The 19695-nt window shown below is 34.1% G+C and overlaps 1 protein-coding gene across 1 annotated transcript in view; it reads right to left on the reverse strand.

Annotated features, from left to right (window-relative positions):
* Positions 1-4534: 4534 nt before the first annotated feature.
* Positions 4535-19695, reverse strand: part of LOC128204968 (cadherin-23-like) — a 40880-nt gene continuing 25719 nt past the window's right edge. Inside the window, exons 10-20 of the mRNA XM_052906362.1 lie at positions 19434-19568; positions 19063-19185; positions 18256-18441; positions 17506-17693; positions 17082-17213; positions 16718-16838; positions 15663-15983; positions 14925-15105; positions 13101-13234; positions 12755-12784; positions 4535-4650 (exon numbers count right to left, since the gene is read on the reverse strand). Of these exons, the coding sequence (XP_052762322.1) occupies positions 4535-4650; positions 12755-12784; positions 13101-13234; positions 14925-15105; positions 15663-15983; positions 16718-16838; positions 17082-17213; positions 17506-17693; positions 18256-18441; positions 19063-19185; positions 19434-19568 (1667 nt within the window). The remainder of the gene's footprint in view (positions 4651-12754; positions 12785-13100; positions 13235-14924; positions 15106-15662; positions 15984-16717; positions 16839-17081; positions 17214-17505; positions 17694-18255; positions 18442-19062; positions 19186-19433; positions 19569-19695) is intronic.

The raw sequence follows: 19695 nt of genomic DNA on the forward strand, positions 1-19695 counted from the left end.
CCTGACAACATGGAGTTCAGGGGGGGGGGGCATAATGTTTGACAAACATCTCCTGTTTTATTAGTCATTTTATGTAAGTATATAAAAAAATATATTAAATGTTTTTGTTCTTATCTAATGAGAATCAAATGATTACTGCGATTTACGACACAAGTTATAATGGTACCTCATGTTAAAAAAAGTAAATTGATGATTTATCTTTACTTTTAGGAGGAAAACTATTTTTTGATATTTTTCATGATACAATGAACGAACGAATTTGGGCTGGTTAAAGTGTGTGGAGTCCGGAAATTGAATGGATATACTTGTGGTATATTTTGTTTTGTTTTGTTCTTCTAACAATATTCGTGACACCAGTTTCAAATGAACTTGTTTGTATTTAAATATGTGAGCATCATCATCTTTAAACTTAACAATCTAACTAACAATCTACCACTGGGTATGCCTCCAAACAGTTATTGCAGATGAACATATGCTGGTTACAAATGTATTCGGTTACTTGCCTGTTTGGTCATCATCCAACATCTTTTAAGTGACCGTTGTACAAAAATCTGCTCTTATGTCTGAAGCGTCAGGACTGGAACGGTATCCGAAAAGGATTTCTCTTATGTATAAAATATTTGTATTAGGAATTTTGTCCGATGGTTAAAAGGAAATTTGTAAAAAGAAGCTGATGTTACGAAGATTAGAGAGTGGCGTCATAAGTGCACTGTCTTTCTCAAATACTCGTTATATATAAACGTGCTTGAAGAAAATTCAACAATGTAAAGGACATTCTTTGCACATTATTCTTATTTGAAGACATATGTTTTCGGTTCCAAGTCACACTATATTCCTAAGAAGCCGTACCATAATCGTTTATTTGATTCGCAATAGGACCCTTGAAAGTCGTACAACGTGTAACGGGTTTTTACATCGAGCACGTAAAATCACCAAGGGGTTTCTCCGAAGACAGCTAAAGGTCTCGAAACCGGACTTTCTCTATCCCACCACTGTCTCCTCTGTGTGCTGTCCCTTCGGCATAAACAGAGGACCCCGTTGGAAATAGGTGCCGTCATTTGCAGGGGTTATCCTTCACCGCAAGGTTTAAAGAAAGACACATACTAAATAATTATTTATTTAACTGTTTTACAAACATGAATTTTGACTGATAAATCTTAAACTATTTACTAAATAATGAATTTATGGAAATACTTATAACTCATAACAAGAGTGTAACCGTGAATTTGAAAGTAGAAAGCGCAAAACTATTAAATGTTTGGTGAATTCTAAAAGATTTAATGTGGTCTACTATAGTCTCATAAGATAGAAATTCTGTGTTTAATGCTCATTCCTTTTAAATTAAACTCGATATCTTTCATTTAAAACATTGTATTTAACATTTACTCATCGTTTTTGGAATATTAAAACCATATAGTTAATTGTGGTAAATCTTTTTTGGGAGTAAGAGTGCATCGTTAAGTACTTATTACTGAAATATCTAGGAAATTCACACGTATTGAGCATAATTGAGTTGAACCAACTAATGATTCGGACTCTGATTTTGAAGGCAATAAAATAACAAAGCACATTTTATCATTAAACATCTCAGTTAAACGAGGGAGTTTTGCAGGGATCGCTGCCGCCTCTGTGTAAAACAAGCAAGGAATAACTATTCTGCCTTAAATAGAAGCTCTTGAGTGAGAGCGCGTACAAAGCATGAGTTCCCCAACCACTATGTTTCGCAAACTGAAGTAACCACATAAAGCAACACTTTTTACAAAGTTGTGTTTCAGGTGAATTGTTTTCAAATGTAAGTTGAAAATATATAATTTTCGATATGGAACAAACGTTAAATTTCATATTATTCCCTTCGCAGAAGTATTTCAAGTGTTTGCGTGTGTCATGTTTTGTTCTTAAATGTAGTTATGAAGACGTATTATTCACAGGTTTAATTAGCATTAATTATTGAATGTCGCTTATGTTTTATGACATCCTACGTGCGTATAATGCTTAGGTTTTATGACATCCTGCGTGCGTATAATGCTTAGGTTTTATGACATCCTGCGTGCGTATAATGCTTAGGTTTTATGACATCCTGCGTGCGTATAATGCTTAGGTTTTATGACATCCTGCGTGCGTATAATGCTTAGGTTTTATGACATCCTGCGTGCGTATAATGCTTAGGTTTTATGACATCCTGCGTGCGTATAATGCTTAGGTTTTATGACATCCTGCGTGCGTATAATGCTTAGGTTTTATGACATCCTGCGTGCGTATAATGCTTAGGTTTTATGACATCCTGCGTGCGTATAATGCTTATGTTTTATGACATCCTGCGTGCGTATAATGCTTAGGTTTTATCATTTCTTATGATTGACGTTACGCAAAACATTAACAGAGACAAAATTAGGTTTCCACCCTTGATTTATATCATGTACTCGTTTGTATTACTCCAATTAGCTGTATGTTGTAATTATAAATTAGGTTGGTAGCTTATTTATACCACATTTATAAAGAAGTGCATCCACTTACTTTTAAATATTTTTTCAATGATAAATTTGAGTGCCGACGGTCGATGTGACATTTAAGGGATTTGCAAAACAATACAGATATAGTAGCTGAAACATCTGTCCCCGGTTTGTACTTGCACGTTTCAACCGACATTCATACCACGCTGTCAGCTTAATGCAAGTGTTCAAATTTATTAGCCTACACAAAACATATTTGCCACTGATAATTAATTTTCAATTCAATGCGTTTCCACAATTAATGAGGGTTTCTACTTCAAAACAAGTATTAGTTTTGTTACAGTGTACATAACTTTTATATCAGCGATGGTTTGCCAGCTTGTGCAGCTTCCCATCTCGTATTCAAAGCACGTTGAGTCTAGTTCAGATAAACAGCCACCAGCCTAGTCACATTGATTGTTGTGAGTCCTAGGAATACACATCATGCACAATTATAGTTACTGTTAAAATTAACAGAAGCCTGTTTCGGACTGATGCAACATAATTATTTAATTTGCAGTGTTTAGTCGTTTCTCTCATTATATATGAATAAAAAAGCTGATTGACTAATACATAATAAAACAAAATGTGCTGAAAATAACATTTTCCTGATATTTTGTTTCAAATCCTTCTGAAATATTGGGTACAAAACCACTCCCACTCATTTTCATGTTCGGGAAAAAATAAGAATGATCAATTCCAGATGAAGCACGCCGGATCGCCAGCTGTGTGATTCACATGAATATTGGATTGTAACGAGGCTCAACGTGTTAATAGCACAGGTCGTGCGTTACTGCTCTGTTTATAATCATCTTGACAGCTTAATGGCTCATAGTCTTTAAAATAATTTAAAATTTAGTACGTTACCACCAACAACAAAAAAAAAACATCGATACAAAGAAAATATACGTAGTTAGGCTTGCATAATTGGAGATCCACAATTTAGCATGCCATTTAGTTAAAATAATATCTTTACCATTAGCTATTGCAAAGGGAATTATTAGTTGGTAACACAATAAAAACTCTTTGAAGCTGTAGCTTTCAATTTAACGTTTAAGTGAACAACGTGTTTCACTTATATATGTTCATAAAATATGAGATGCCAATTCAGCACTTCAATGAAAGAATAGCTTTTCACTATACTATTTCATCATCCAGTAGTTTTAAAAGTCGTTTAAAATAAAGTGATCTTCTTTACAAATGGTGTCGACCCCATTGGGATGTATGTTAATTGAGCGTTACTTTCACTTTACCTTTCACAGCGTATATCCGTTAAGATCAAGCAATGATCCATTCCCTTTTCATGTTTCCAATTGCTGGAGTTCATGTACCTTTTAGTTAGATGCAGACAAGTCCTGGCCTGCATATTTGCAAAAGAATGTTTAACTAATATATGAATGAGGCGTTGTTTATTTGCGAAAGGGTTTTTAAAAGTTATTCATATTGACGCATGAATTTTGGTCACCGTTGTTTTTCAGAAAATCATAGGTGTTGTTACTCCCTCGTGTATTTCCCCCTTTTTTAAAAACCAAACCCCATAAGATAAGTTATATTAGCTCAACACATCAGTTTATATCAATGTAGATCCAAAACCAAATGTTTTTGTTCTTAACCACTATCACAGCAATAGTTTCACTTATTATTTTTTAAGATTATACTAAATTACCACTGAACAATCAGTAGCTAGAGAAGTCCAGCGAACACCATATCTGTTACAGTTTCGGATGTTTATAATGTGTAGTAGAAATGATAGAATTAATATCTACATTGTATGGCAAATAAAATGTATGGCATATAAGGTGTGTTAAAATTTGTTTTCTTTTTGTGTACATAATACAAAATACAAATTCGAAACAACCTATTGCGCTACTACACAATTGCATACTCAAATACTACACCAGACACCCTGCCTGGTTCGAAATTGACATGGATATTATACCATCTTTGTATGGATAACTCGTGCACGAAAGAGACTCAGATTGTAAAATAAGGCCACTGGATCCATCTGAAAGCCAGCCACAGCTGCACATCTGCATTCCTTGTATTCACGCCTCCAAAAGCTGGGCAGGGGTGGCAATCGTGAGGCCATAGTCAGTGCATCTTCTAGACGCCTCGGCAAACGTTAACGTGTAAAATCCGTTGACGCCTTCTTTCAATGTTACTGAAAGCAGAGAAAAAGGACGATGTGCTTTATGTTTTGATATGTTTTTGTTTTATTTTATATAAACGGACTACGATATTTATAAGAAACTCATACTGTAGAACTTCATTTAAAAAAGCAACACGAAATGCCTGATCACATGTACAAAGGAAAGTGTCTGTAAGTGTATGTATTAATTATCGTGATTGTTTAACTATTATGTGTGTGCCGTGTAAACAAATCTCCTTTTTGTTTCAATACAGACACACACTTTCAACAAACAGTGGCATTACTTATTACAATTGTACTTTGCGGTGGACAACACCACTTTATAATAAGTAGCTTATATAAAAAGTGTTAAAAAACACGAGCACACGCTCAAAGGGACATATTTAAAGATTTAAAATAACATCAATCATTATTATTAACGGTAATGTTTATATTTAGTGAATTTGAATCGAGTGGAACATCTAATTTCAGTCGACTTTACTCATCAAGGAAAAAACAGCCTCAGAGTTTTTGCGACTTGATTTCTCGTCAATCATACAATACAATCCTAGCTTTAAATTACGTTTAGAAGATACGCGCGGTTAGAAATGCAATTCTCTCAAGAGTGATTGATCAACTACCAGTGATTGGCAAACAAGCAGTGATAGGTTAACCACCAGGGATAGGTCAACAATTAGTGATAGGTCAACAAGCAGTGATAGGTCAACAATTAGCGATAGGTCAACAAGCAGTGATAGTTCAACATTTAGCGATAGGTCAACAAGCAGTGATAGTTCAACAATTAGCGATAGGTCAACAAGCAGTGATAGTTCAACATTTAGCAATAGGTCAACAAGCAGTTATAGTTCAACATTTAGCGATAGGTCAACAAGCAGTGATAGTTCAACAATTAGCGATAGGTCAACAAGCAGTGATAGTTCAACACCTAGCGATGGGTCAACAAGCAGTTATAGTTCAACATTTAGCGATAGGTCAACAAGCAGTGATAGGTCAACACTTAGCGATGGGTAAACAAGCGTGCATGGGTAAACAAGCAACGAATTATTTACAAGCAGTGATAGGCTTACAAGCACGGATAGGTCAACAAAGAATGATAGGTCTTATGGAACATATCTGTATGACGTAAGCGGGAAATTTTACGTGGTACTTTCCCCGAATTTCATAAAGTTTATTGCAAAACCAAATGCATCTACTGGTTTTGATTTAAATCAAATTCTGAAAATCGGACATGCTGCAATAAATGTTGAATCGTAAAATTAAATATGATTAAATACCTGGGAAGCAAATTATCGGTCCTTGACTCCAGACTCCGTCCGTTCCACAGGTTAAAGTGATGGTTGCAGGTCTTTTTGCAGTGAATCCTTCCTTACATCGCATCTTTAATTTGCCTCCAATTGCATTTACATTACCGAGAATGACGGTGCTGTTCGAAATTGATAAAGGGGAACATTCTCAAAAATGAATGTATCTTTATTGGTTGTTTGGAGAAGAGAAACAATGTAGGAGCACACACTTTCCAATCAAGTCAGCTAAATGTGAAGCATGTTTAAGCGTAAGAATATTGATTCAAGTTGAATTAAATTCTTATTTGTGCACTGGATAACATGCCTTGTACATGTATTATATGCATTTATAGTTAATGTATCAACTCGAAACAAATCAAGCACACGTTTAAATGCGGTAAACTTGAACTCCTAATTTACAAACAAAGTTAATGCATTGCATTTCCATTTGATGTAAGGCGGATTTATTGCTTTGGAGGACCTATGGTATGTGCGCATTACGAACATTATAAATTCTATATTGACGTTCAGTAAACGACTGCTATTTTCACGAAATATCAACATTCTATTATCTGAACAAGCTATATTGCTTATCTTAAATATTATTTCATGCCCTTTTTGACTTTTGTCTTACCTTTAATTTTACATTTGTTCTTCTGAATAATGCATATATGTCCTGGGTTACACGAGTGTGTGCCGCAATCTACATGGTCCTGCAAAATAGATAAATAAGTTCTATGTTATCTCGATATGTTTGTTAAATGTTGCTTAACTTTACTTCCAGAAAATGGACTATTGTTTATTATTAAGGCAAGATATCGTTTCGTCCCATGATGCGGCTGTATCATATTCAAATAAGTATTTATATCTTCTTCATTATTTATTTCCTTCATACCAAATTTTACATAATTTCGAGCGTATCATACCACGTGTATTACCCACGATACGTAATTATAAATTTGTTATTTGTTTTTGATGCCGACCAAGAGAGAATACCTTAGGACGTATGCTCTAAAGTTATTACAAAGGCTGATTTATTTACAAAATTCAAAGCGTTTCATTGTATGCATCCTCATGAGTATATAAGTTCCACATGTTGTTACATTTATCGAGAATTAATGATTTTAAAATTGTACATGTTTGCCAGGGGCCTGACTTCCGTAAACCAATTAAAATTAAAACCATTTGCTTACGTTAATACCCGAAGTGAGAATTGTACATTACTAGTTCATTATTTTGTTTAAACACTTATGTGTTATGTTGAAAATGTTATATTTGAGCGATTTTCAATTTAAAACGAAGACAAAGGAGTATCTAAACAATTGAAATCATAACTGACCTTCATGTCATAAGTTATGACTCATCACTGACAATGTGTCATCGTATTGTAAATAGCGTGTTTTTGATTTTTTCTGAAGGATGAAATAAATTTACGCAATTATAACATTCGGTTTTCATTGACATTAATTTGGCATTACTACAGCTGACTATTGACATGCATGTTAAAGAACAAAGGCATAAACTATGGATCAAGACAGTTGCAGGAAATTACTTTGTTTGGAGGGTCGGGGACGTGGCTCACCCATCAAACATTAGACTGACTTTCAAGAAAACAAAGCCCAAGTATCAATTCTGTCTCAAAACAGTGGCAAAAAACTTTAGTACAACATTAGAAACTGTTTATTTAATTTTAAGCATTATTAAGTTAGTTTAATTATTTTTAATATTAAATGTTTGTTTCTTCCTGAATGATTTTGTTGCAAGCAATTTTTCGATCATTTCTGGCCTAGTTTTGGAAGTAATATATTTTTCTAATTCGAACATTGCAGAATACCGCTTAGTGTTGGTGATTGGTCTGTGTTGTAATTATATGATTCATCTCAGCGTTATATGATAAATATCTAGGGCATGTGTGCCTTGATTACAGACAATTACATGATTTGAACAGAATATCAAATATATATATTTATATACAAACATACCTAATGCAATCTCCTATTTCTTAAGTTATATAGGTTGTAGTTAAACGCTCAACGTTTCATATATGTGTGTGCAATAATATAGATCCAATGCCTTACGACATGGCATACCCCGAGCCAACAAGTATGATCTTAACAATGTTTTGAAATGGCAGTTCACGCTATAACCACAAATAAAAAGCACACTTTAAATTGATAATGAACATTTAGTTGATAGCCATGTTTTTCACTAACTCTAATTTAGTTTAATATAAACCTTAGACAACAACTTTATAAGCAATTATGGTATAGAAAACAATTGTAAAACATCGCTGTGGTTGTCAACCATATTCCACGAGAAACTTTGCTGTATCCGTGTAAGGCCTGACTGCGATAGGAATAAATTTTCTTTTGTACCAAATACATATATATATATATATATATATATATATATATATATATATATATATATATATATATATATATATATATATATATATATATATATATATATATATATATATATATATATACATATATATATATATATATATATATATATATATATATATATATATTTATATATATATATATATATATACTGCGAACCTACCCTGTGTACACGAGTACAAAGTAGAATTACCCTGTATCAAAAGAGCATACCAACTGGACATCTAGTCGCTGTGATATCAATATTGACATATTTAAGATAATTGAAAAACCTCAATCTTCGCTTTTCGCCTTTACATAATTTGTATGTAATGTATTTGTTCTATATAAAACACTTATGTACATGTTTGTATTCTGCATTATATATAATAGTTTATACATTTGACCTTTCAGTGGACGCAAGCCAAATGTAGAAGAGAACAAACATTTATTTCATAAAACATAGCAACTTTCTCAAAGGGTAGTCTGCAGCGAATATTTATTTTAAATAAAGCTTATTACCTTTTGCGTTGGTTTTATCCAGTATAATAGACCTCTTGTTTTAGTCGAAACAACGTCAGTACAAGACTTCGCATAGCTTGAACATTTTGCGGTAGTTCACGGCCGTGCAAGATGAGCGAAATTTACATTCATCCAAGCATTCGTCGAAGCTTACGTCTCCCACCCAAACTGTCGGACTCTTGATATTAATTTTGCCGTTCATTCCTATTCCATTACCTTTATTTATTTCGAATATTTGTCCTTTAATTAAACCAAAATATTGTAAGAGTATTATATGCACAGTTAAAAAAGATATATAAATGCTCATTTCCAAAGAAATACTTGATCGAATCTCAATGTATTTTAAACACATTCCAAGGCTTCCCGTTCCATGAAGCTCTTTAAGTTTTGAACCAAACTGTTCCGTGTATCCTGTGTAGCACAATTTACAAACCTTTTTAATTATATATTAAACATGTATAGTTATGAGTAAACTCGCATCGTGGTTTTGTCAGATATCGCATGCAGCAGAAATATAGGTTTATACTTGCACGCTTTTACAGACACTCATTCAACAGTGTTGTTAGCTTTACGCAAAAGTTCAAACAAATTAGCCCACTCACAAAATATTAACCTTTGATCATTAATTTTAAATTGCATACGTTTCCACTGTTAATGATGTTTTCTACTACAAAACAGGTAATTGTTTTGTCACAACGAAGATAGCATTTCTATCAGCGATGGTTTGCCAGCTTGTTCTATGTCATAAATACAGACACTAGTCTGTACAAAGTGATTGATTTGTAAGGAATACTAACCAGCCAAACAAAAAACAGTAACTTTAAAATTAACAGATGTCCATTTGATACAGACGCTGCACTAGTATTTTAATTTCAAGGGTATTGACGTTTCTGTGAAACCCTATGTATACAGAAGCTAATTGACTCATAAATAATACAGCACAATGTGCCGATAAGAATTCCTTAAATTGATAATTAGTTTGAGGTTATTCTGCAATATTGGTTACAAAACTACTAGCACTCAATTTCTTTAATCCCAAAATTCCCATTTCAGCTCTATGCAAATGCCGTTTTGTCATAAATGCTTTCCTCTTCTCTCGTGTAAGTCAAGTAAACAATAGTATATTGACGCATTTATGTTCAGGACAAAAAAGTAATGATCTATTCTTCTTTTCGTGTTTCCAATGCCGGAGGTCGCCAACTCAAGTACCATTTTCTTACGATGCAGACAAACACTGGCCTAAATTTTTGCGAAAGAAGGCTAAATTGATAAATAATTTAGGCGTTGTTTTTTTTGCGAAATGTGTTTGGAAGTGATCTATATTGACTTTTCTTTATTGAATCTCATTCGTGACGCGAATTCCCCGTTTTTTTGCAGAAAATCACGTGTATTTTTCCCACTTTTCAATATCTTGAAAAAAGTATTGAGCGGTTGATTTTATTTTTATTTTTTTGTGTTGTTTATAATCAGACTGAATATAACGTATACTCTGTTTTGTGCATTATTGCAAATAAATGATATCAAGTTTCACATGAATACTGTTACTTTTAAAAGAAAAATGCAGAGACTTTATTGTTTCTATAAATTTATTTTCATGTATAAATATGTATCCGTGCAGCTTAGCGGAACGAATGTCATACGTTGGTATCGATAACTGAAAATCGTTCAGGCGATTTCCTTACAAAATATGTTATTTAACATAATAGATTCCCAAAAGACATACATTTAACAACTAACAGCTCGAGAGCTGAGGGGACATTATGTTGGAAAGAAGTTGATATCCGTTGCATAATTCCAACGTTAATTTCAGCTAGGTACACTACATTTCAACAAGCATTCAATAAAAATATTTACTATCAAGCAGGCGATCCAAACAATCGGATGAGCTAAAACATGTGGTTGAACTCTTGATGATAATAATGGTATCTCATGTTAAAAAAGCCATTTGACAATTTTACTAAAATACTTCAAAGAGGATTTTTTTCAAATAATTTGCAAGATATCATGTATGGTTGGGCTGTTTAAAGTGTGTGGAGACCAGGAATGGAATACGAGTACTTGTGGTTTGTTGTTTTTCAAACAATGTCGGATAGTTTTATTCATTCTGTTTATAGTTAATCTTTGACTCGTTTGCGAGTGTAAATCGTTTAGTAACATTCATCAATTGAATGAACGCATTTATGTTTCCAACAAATACAGTTAATGCACGAATCTACTTTTAATTGAACAGGGCATCAATACATGACCAAGTTACTAGGCCGCCATTTATTGAATGAACATCTAAAAGGTCGAACGTGTTAGCAAAACAATTGCGGATATTCATTAGATGAAAACATTTTTCCTAGTTGTATATATTTTTTCATGATGCATGGATATTCTGTCATCCCTCACTGTCAGTGACCAGTCTTATTCGCTTGAGGACATAATTTTTCCAGGTAAAGAGTGAAAATCACGCTAGGTTGCAAATTTTTGAGGCGTGGGTAGGATAATAATCCTAATTCTATAATTTAACTGTTGTGTCAAATTTCCGGGAGGTTCGTATTACGTATAACAACGACAAACAGTTCAAACAGATAGTTGAACGATGATTAAACATCGAATTTATGTTCGACGAGTTATTTTCGTCTGCTTTTTGTTTGGTATTCAAGCAATTGTTCGAACATTCAGCTTCAAAGTCCAAGAAACGTTTGAAAACACAGGAATACCATTTTTAATATAAACGGGAAGTTGTTTCCAATTATATTTTTATTTAAACTTATGCAATCTTTTTTGAATATTTAATTACTTTTTACAACACAGTCACTTTCTGGTAAGTGTTAAGTTTTGATCAAGGGAAATGAATAAATAGAGAAAAAAGCAACAAAACACTCAAAATGGTATATGACAAGTAAAAAAAAAAAATCACAGAAATAACTCCATTAAGACTCGAACATACGAAATTCGGATTATTACAAGTGTAGCGTCTTATTTTACGAAGTAAAATATTATAGTCGATATTCGAATAGTAATATTGACTTCCATTTTGGGATGCAGTAACTAGTCATTTTGAAGCCCCAAAATACTTCAATACAAATTCCTACAGACTGCAACAACGTTTTAATGGGAATTGTTGTATGGTCTTCAATACTATACAGACTGCAATTATCGTTTTAAAAGCAATTGTTGAATGATCTCCTATACTATACAGACTGCAATTATCGTTTTAAAAAGCAGCTGTTGTATGATCTACAACACTATACAGACTATAAGTATCGTTTAATAGGGAATTGTTGTATGTTACTATACAGATTATGATTATCGTTTTAAAGGCAAGTGTTGTATGATCTCCAATACAATACAGACAACAATTATCGATTTAAAGGGAATTGTTGTATTCTCTACACTTATATACAGAATACAATTATCGTTTTATAGGAAATTGTTGTATGATCACCAATCTATTCAGACATCAATGATGTTTTAAAGAGAATCGTTGTATGATCTCCAGCCTTGTTGAACTGAAAGTGAAATAAAAAGACAGTTATAAAATATAATATATATATATTATATATATTTGTATTTAGAAGTGTGAGGTTCAGGCGATACACGCTACTTTAAGCCCCCAAAAGAATCGTGTTCCAGTGAGCTCGTGTTTCACGGACCGCTCCAATGTGGTAATTCAAGCATTAATCGGTAAAGTCCTTCTATATTCGTTTATTTGATTTTTATACGTTTGTGTCTCTTGTTCATTATTGTTCGATCCCTTGCCTTGTGCCTTTTAAACAGGGTATACTTTCAAATTTGCGACTATTAGACTTGTCCCTTTAGTTTTCTTTGTATTATTCAAACATTCATAAATTTTAAAATTATTTATCGTAATTGCACAAAAAAGAACAAAGATTACATTGTTTTAGTACATAATCAACAATAAAATTCAATACTCACATTTCGGGGGTGGAGGCTTTCTTATAGAAACTGAAAAAGAATGGAAACTGTTTTTGAAGGAATATTTTTGAACTATACATTTTCATTAATAAAAAATCGTGTTTTTGCTTTCAATCTTAAATTTATCAGCTAAGTTAAAGCACAGTAACGTTTTTCGTTTATACTCATAAAACATTATTAGGTCGAACAATAAACAATCCCGAAGATGAAAATGTAAAAATGCCAGTTGAAGTCTGAAGTCTATAAAATCATTTCAAACAGGGCCTTAAACCACTTTTCTAACCACTCGCAATATAAATTAGAAAACATGCTTTCTGTTAATGCTCTTCTATGGTTGAGTACTTACAAGATTGCTTCACATTGACTGCTCTTGGGGACACAATACTATCAGACGTCTGCCGGATATCACGCCTTTCACGTTGAAAATCGTAATTGCGAGGCATGTAGGTGTTGCGCTTCAGACGTTTCGTAGTATTGCAGCTACAATTGTAACGGAACCATGATCAAAATAAAAATATTATGAAACATTTACACTCGTTGTGTATACATCATGAAACAAAGATCAAGCGGAGAAGAGCTTGAATAAACTATTTACACAGGTCCTGTTACAGCTACAAATATCATGGAAACACGATCAAAAAGAGAAGAGCAAAGTGAACTATTTACACAGGTCATGTTACAGCTACAAATATCATGGAAACACGATCAAAAAGAGAAGAGCAAAGTGAACTATTTACAGACGTCTTGTTGTAGATACGTACGTCATCGAACCGCGATCAAGAGGAGAATAACTTGTGATATATTTACACTCGTCATGTTACAGCAAGGTACATCATGGTACCATGGTCAAGAGGAGAAGAAAAAGATGAACTATTTACAGATCTTCTGTTGCAGCTACGTACGTCATGCTACCATGATCGAGAGAAGAAGAACTTTTAAACTATTTCACTTGTCCTGCAGCTATATACATCATGGAAAAACCACGATCAAGAAGGGAAGAACATAATGAACTATTTTACTCGTCCTGTTGCAGCTAGGTACATCATACAGCCACGTTCAAGCGAAGAGGAGCGAAATGAACTATTTACACGCATCCTGTTACAGATGTTTTCATCACGGAACCACGCTCAAGAAAAAAATAGCGAAATGAACTATTTATACTCGTCCTGTTACAGTTACTGACATCATGGAACCACGATCATGAAGAGAAGAGCAAAATTAACTTTTCACGCTCGTCCTGTTGCAGCTACGTTCATAATACAACCACGATCAATCAAAGAGGAGCGAATTGAACTATCTACTCTCATCCTGTTACAGATATTTTCATCATGGAACCACGAACAAGAAGAAAAGAGCGAAATGAACTATTTACTCCTCGTCCGGTTGGAATGATCCATTTACTTGTATTATGTTGCAGATAAGTACGTCATTGAACCAAGAACAAGAAGGGAATACCAAAATGAACTATTTACACTCGTCCTGTTGCAGCTACGTGCATCATGGAACCACGATCAGGCGAAGAGGAACTATTTTCACTCATCCTATTACAGATATTTTCATCATTGAACCACGATCAAGAAGGGAAGGCCAAAATGAACTATTTCACTCGTCCTGTTGCAGCTTCAAAACTCATGGAACAACCACAATCAAGAAGGGAAGGCCAAAATGAACTATTTACACTCCTCCTGTTGCAGCTACTTACACCATGGAACCACGATCAAGAAGGCAAGACCAAAATGAACTATTTACACTCGTCCTGTTGCACGTACGTCATGGATCCAAAATCAAGAAGAAAAAAGCAAAATTAAGTTTTACACACGAACGTTTAAAGCTATGTACGTCATGTTACAACGATCAAGAAGAGAATAATTTAGGAACTATTTGCACACGTTTTGTAGCAGCTACGTATGTATTGGAGACAAGCTCCTAAAAAGGCTTCTGAATTATATTTCAGATTTAAACCTGATAAAACCAAGATATAGACAATAAGTTTAAAGAGTGACTCAGTCGCCCTTGTTATGAACATGTTACAATTAGTGACATTTTAAAGTTATATTAATATTTAAATTGAAAAATACCTTTTATCTGCGTTTGACATGAATGCTCAGAAACCAACTTTCAAACAGCCTTTTATATGATTGAAAGCATTAAAATGTACGCAATTTCATACCATGTTCGCATGAATTGCGAACATCCGTTCTCTCCCCGACAAGTAGCCAGCACATACACCATCGCCACTAGACAACCTAATGCAAGCACTCCAGCGACAACCACCCATGCCACGTTCTTACTGTCTTCCATAAACGTTCTGTATCGGTCTGTGGTCGTTGTCGTGCTGGTTGTTGTAGTGTCTTACATGAAAGGAGAAATCGTGTTATTTATTGGAATGCGGATTAGTTTCAAGTCCAAAACGTCTTTGACTGTTGTAGTTTTTAAGAAAACATATAATAATTTGTTTGAAAAAGGATGTGTTTTTGGCTTGGTATTTTTATAATAATAGTTCGGGCGTCATTAATATAGGACGAAAATTGTAATGATATTATTCTTGTATGATCATTAATTAATTTAATATTTATCACTCTTCTTTAATTTGCCACATGTTTAATGCATTTAGAGAGTGGAAGATACTTTCAGTTGATGTAAAAAAATAGTTCCACATTAAACTTAGTTCTAGAAGACGATTGTTTTAAACTTTGACCTTCCTAAACAATTCTTAATCATGTGCAAAGTTGTTGATTACTTTTTACGAAAGAATATTATTATTTTTGACTTCATCAAGTTTGTGCAAACACTCAATCAGCAGCGAAAACGGTTTTTGGAAGAACTACCACACTATAATAAGTGATCAAATCTACACAACATACTTAGATAAAAGACGACATGTTAACTCGTGTCAACGTCCACGTACCGGATATGATAATAACCACAGTGGCTGAATCTTCATTTCCACCAACATCTGATGCCTTTGCAGAAATTGTTACAGATGTACCGTAGCCTAACGAACCAGTAGATGGCTGAACCTTAGTGGTTATCAGCCCTGTGGAATCTATAGCAAAATACTCTTCGCTTAGACCAGTCTGGTCAAGGGTGTAAGTCAACACACCGTAAGCTCCCGCGTCATTGTCCGTTGCCGTTACCGCTCCGACGCTTGCACCGGCGATAGTGTAATAACTAATATAGAACGTGTAAGACAGCGGAGAAAAAGTTGGAACGTTGTCGTTTATATCGTCTGTAAAAAGTAAAATGTTCATGGTTCAGTTACAATCTTTTGCTATATAATTACAACATTTCTTTGAAGGTAATAACGTAAATTTTACATCGAGAAAATAAGTGCTCGGCACATTGTTTTTTTTGTGCTTTTTGCCGCAAATTTAATTTTTAATATGCCAAATGTTTTGGTTCAAACGTTTGAACACTATTCATCTAGTGCAATATGCAATACATTAAAATGCAATTTATGTAACATATAATTCATTGAATCGTGAAGAATCTAATAAATATATTTATCGACTGCAGCTGCATTGAGATCTTACCGTTTATGTATTTACATTATGTAGATTGTTCATAATATTATTTTGATAAGACTCTGACCACGAAAAACCAGAATGCACGAACGTTATATGTTTTTCTTACATTGAAAATAACAGAATACCAAGTAAAAACTATATGAAATATTACAATGATAAGTCACGTGACGTAAAATAGTTTGGGTTTATCACGTGCGACATATACAAATTAGATATGTATAGAACCAGCCTGCATCAATTTTGTTCATTTCTATGACAGGTATACTGTAACCAACATGGCTCACAACATCACTTCAAGAGCAGAACAATACAATCAAAACTATGTTTACACATGAGAAAAGGTTGTAATAATTACTAATTCTTGACATTTGATGTAGGTGTAATGATAAATTTGGATACATTTTTTGTCCCGACAAACAAGAAGTAAAATGCTTACTGATCGTAATGGTCAGGGTGGCAGTGTCTGTTAATTCCCCGTTATCTGTTACAGTCACTGTGCAGGGAACGGATGTAGGGAGGGCATTGACATCAAGGTCGTAGTTGGACTGGAAGTTTACCTATGAGTAAATAAAACTTGTAAATACATCTTTGGTTACCTGTTCTTGTTTTCTATTTTATTTCAGCTATGTTTCGAAGAATTTCAGAACTATATGATTATATGAGGAAGTAAGAAATCAAATCAGTACGCAAACTTACTCGTATGTGTAATAATATTAATGAATTGAGTATGTAAAGAGTATTGAAAAGTTTGATCGGTTTGTATCAAATGTATACGTCGCAATAACATACTGGATATGAACCGAATTATACCCGCTTGTTGGGTGCATATAGAAATAGCCTGTCTGCTCCCCACAATCCAATACTAATTTCATCGAATCGCCAGTGTCAGGGTCTGTTAATCCAAACGAGGGTGTACCAATAACAGTGCCAGCCTTGATAGAGAAAAACGAAAAGAAATAAGAAATTGTCTGTTACCGTATCAGCTCTTTTCTTTGTTAATCTTGACTATAACTAAAGTATATGCAAATGTATTCTAAGTGTTTCCAGGATAATCCACGAACTTTATTTTGCTCCTGAACCATATGAAGATTGCCATTTAGAATATAATAATCTATTCGTACAAAGCATGTCAATATCATTATGTAAAGTATTTGCAATGTTGCTCAGACATATATCTTTTTAAAGTTTGTTAAGACTTATATCGCTTAATACAGTAATACGCACGTTGCCTTCTTCAGCAGAGAGACTGTAACTAGCCTGACCAAACGACGGTGCCTCGTTTTCGTTTGCTATATTAACGGTCAAATCCCATGTGTCTGATGTCACAGGGTCTGCCACGGTGACAGTTAACGTAAACGATGTTGCAGCAATGGTCTCGTAGTCAATAAGTGCTGATGTTGTTATGCTCCCAGCTGAAAGAAACTCGTTTTCAATTCGCTGACAACAGGCGTCAAGATATGCCTTCAACTGTAATATGCTAAACATCATTGCAATTTATAAACTTCTGGGGGACTGTAGACCTTAGCGTCAATTTTCCATTTTTATCAATATTTCGGCAGTTTAAACGTTCAGTGTAATGCTGTACAAAACCTTTCAAAGCTGAGCAGGTATATTTCCATTTGTTTAATGAATGTAAAAATTCAAAGCTTATTGACATTTTTGAAAAGCATTTGCCTCCTCCGGGACAAACCAAGTAGTTAGACAGATAACTGGAAACAGTGAGATATTGGAATAACACACACACACACACACACACACACACACGCACAGGCACACTCACCCGCACGGACGCACACACGCACGCACGCACGCACGCACGCACGCACACACACACACACACACATACGCATGTTAACGTAAAATTGAATAGCTGAAATCAAGCAATTTATCGTACGTGGTGGTAATGCTCTTCTTTGTTTTTAGAAAAATGATGGTAAAAGTACAAAATATCAATCGAAACATATAAATACTTACTATCACTGTCAATCGTGAAGTATCCAGTGCCGCTTATAGGCGATGAGCTGGTGATAGCAAACGTGTGTGCTTGTAAAACATCGACGTCAGAATAGGAGACATCGAACACTGACGTTCCTACAGCAACGTTTTCAGTGATCGTTACAGCGGATGGAAGATTGGTCAAAACAACGGGGTCGTTTATATCTGTTAACAAAAGAAATATAAACCTTAAGAAATAATCCAAATAGATAGCACTCTGTGTTCATAAACGCATGTATTCAAGCATAATACGGATATTTGAAACAGTAACAAAGCATTTGGAGAGAAACTATCAACACCCGTCTTGCACATGCCTCAACTTTACGGTATTCAATGATCAAGACACTCATTTATGACACACAGGTTCGACACTACGAGGCGACAAATATGATGACGTCAAATAACGGCGTCGTTATTTGATATGACGTTTTCCCGGGGATTGACGCAAATGTCTTCTCAGAACACTTTTATCAGAACTAATGAATTTTTTAACGTTTGTTTATCAGACTGCGCTAGTAAGGTATACTTGTACATTAAAAACAATGTATGAAATCTATACTAAACAATGACGATTCAGTTTTTCTTGATTTTTTTATTTGTTATATAAAAAATAAATTAGATGCAAAGCATTTTTCATATGTGACGTTGTATAATTTTTTTATCAACAAAGTCTACGATTTAGTGGGACAGCCCTCGTATCTTTCTTTAACACGATTACTTACTCGATCTGAATGTATACTTAGTATATACAGCGCAGCAGTCATTAAATAAACATGTTCCTCTTACCCGCTAACGTAATAGTAAGGAGACTAGGCCCAACCGTGTTCTTTGAATCGGCAACAGTGATTTCTAGGTCATATCCCACCGTCGTGTGTCCAGTTAAGTCAGTGTTGATTTGAATCTCGCCCGCTATGAACACAAATAAATAGTGAATAGTTAATGGTTTTGCATTTACTTTTAAAACATCATTATTTTACATGATATATTTCTATCAAGCAATGACACAACAATCCATTGTTTTTTAATCTGCATGTAGTTTTTTGTACTCTTTTGTTTCGAACTGATCTACATTAATGTACCATAGTATTTTTAATGTAATCATAATACGTTATAATTCATTATTTAGCTACAATTATCAGTGAAATACACAGCCGTACAGTTGAAGATTGTGAAAGGGCATGAGGCTGGGATACATGTCATAGTGAAAGTCAAATCGTCCCCTTCAGCATCGGTCACCAGGACGGTAAACGCGGTTGTTCCTACCAGAACGGTCGTGGATATGGTCGTAGAGTCTAAAATGTGTATGCATGCTTGGAGTAAATTAACAATTCAGAATACTTAGATTAAATAAAAAGTAAGATTTACCATGTACTTTCTGAACATAAACCTCTGTTTACTTTAAAGCAATTTTAAGATTGA

This window comes from Mya arenaria, chromosome 10, assembly GCF_026914265.1.
Source record: "Mya arenaria isolate MELC-2E11 chromosome 10, ASM2691426v1".
Taxonomy (NCBI): domain Eukaryota; kingdom Metazoa; phylum Mollusca; class Bivalvia; order Myida; family Myidae; genus Mya; species Mya arenaria.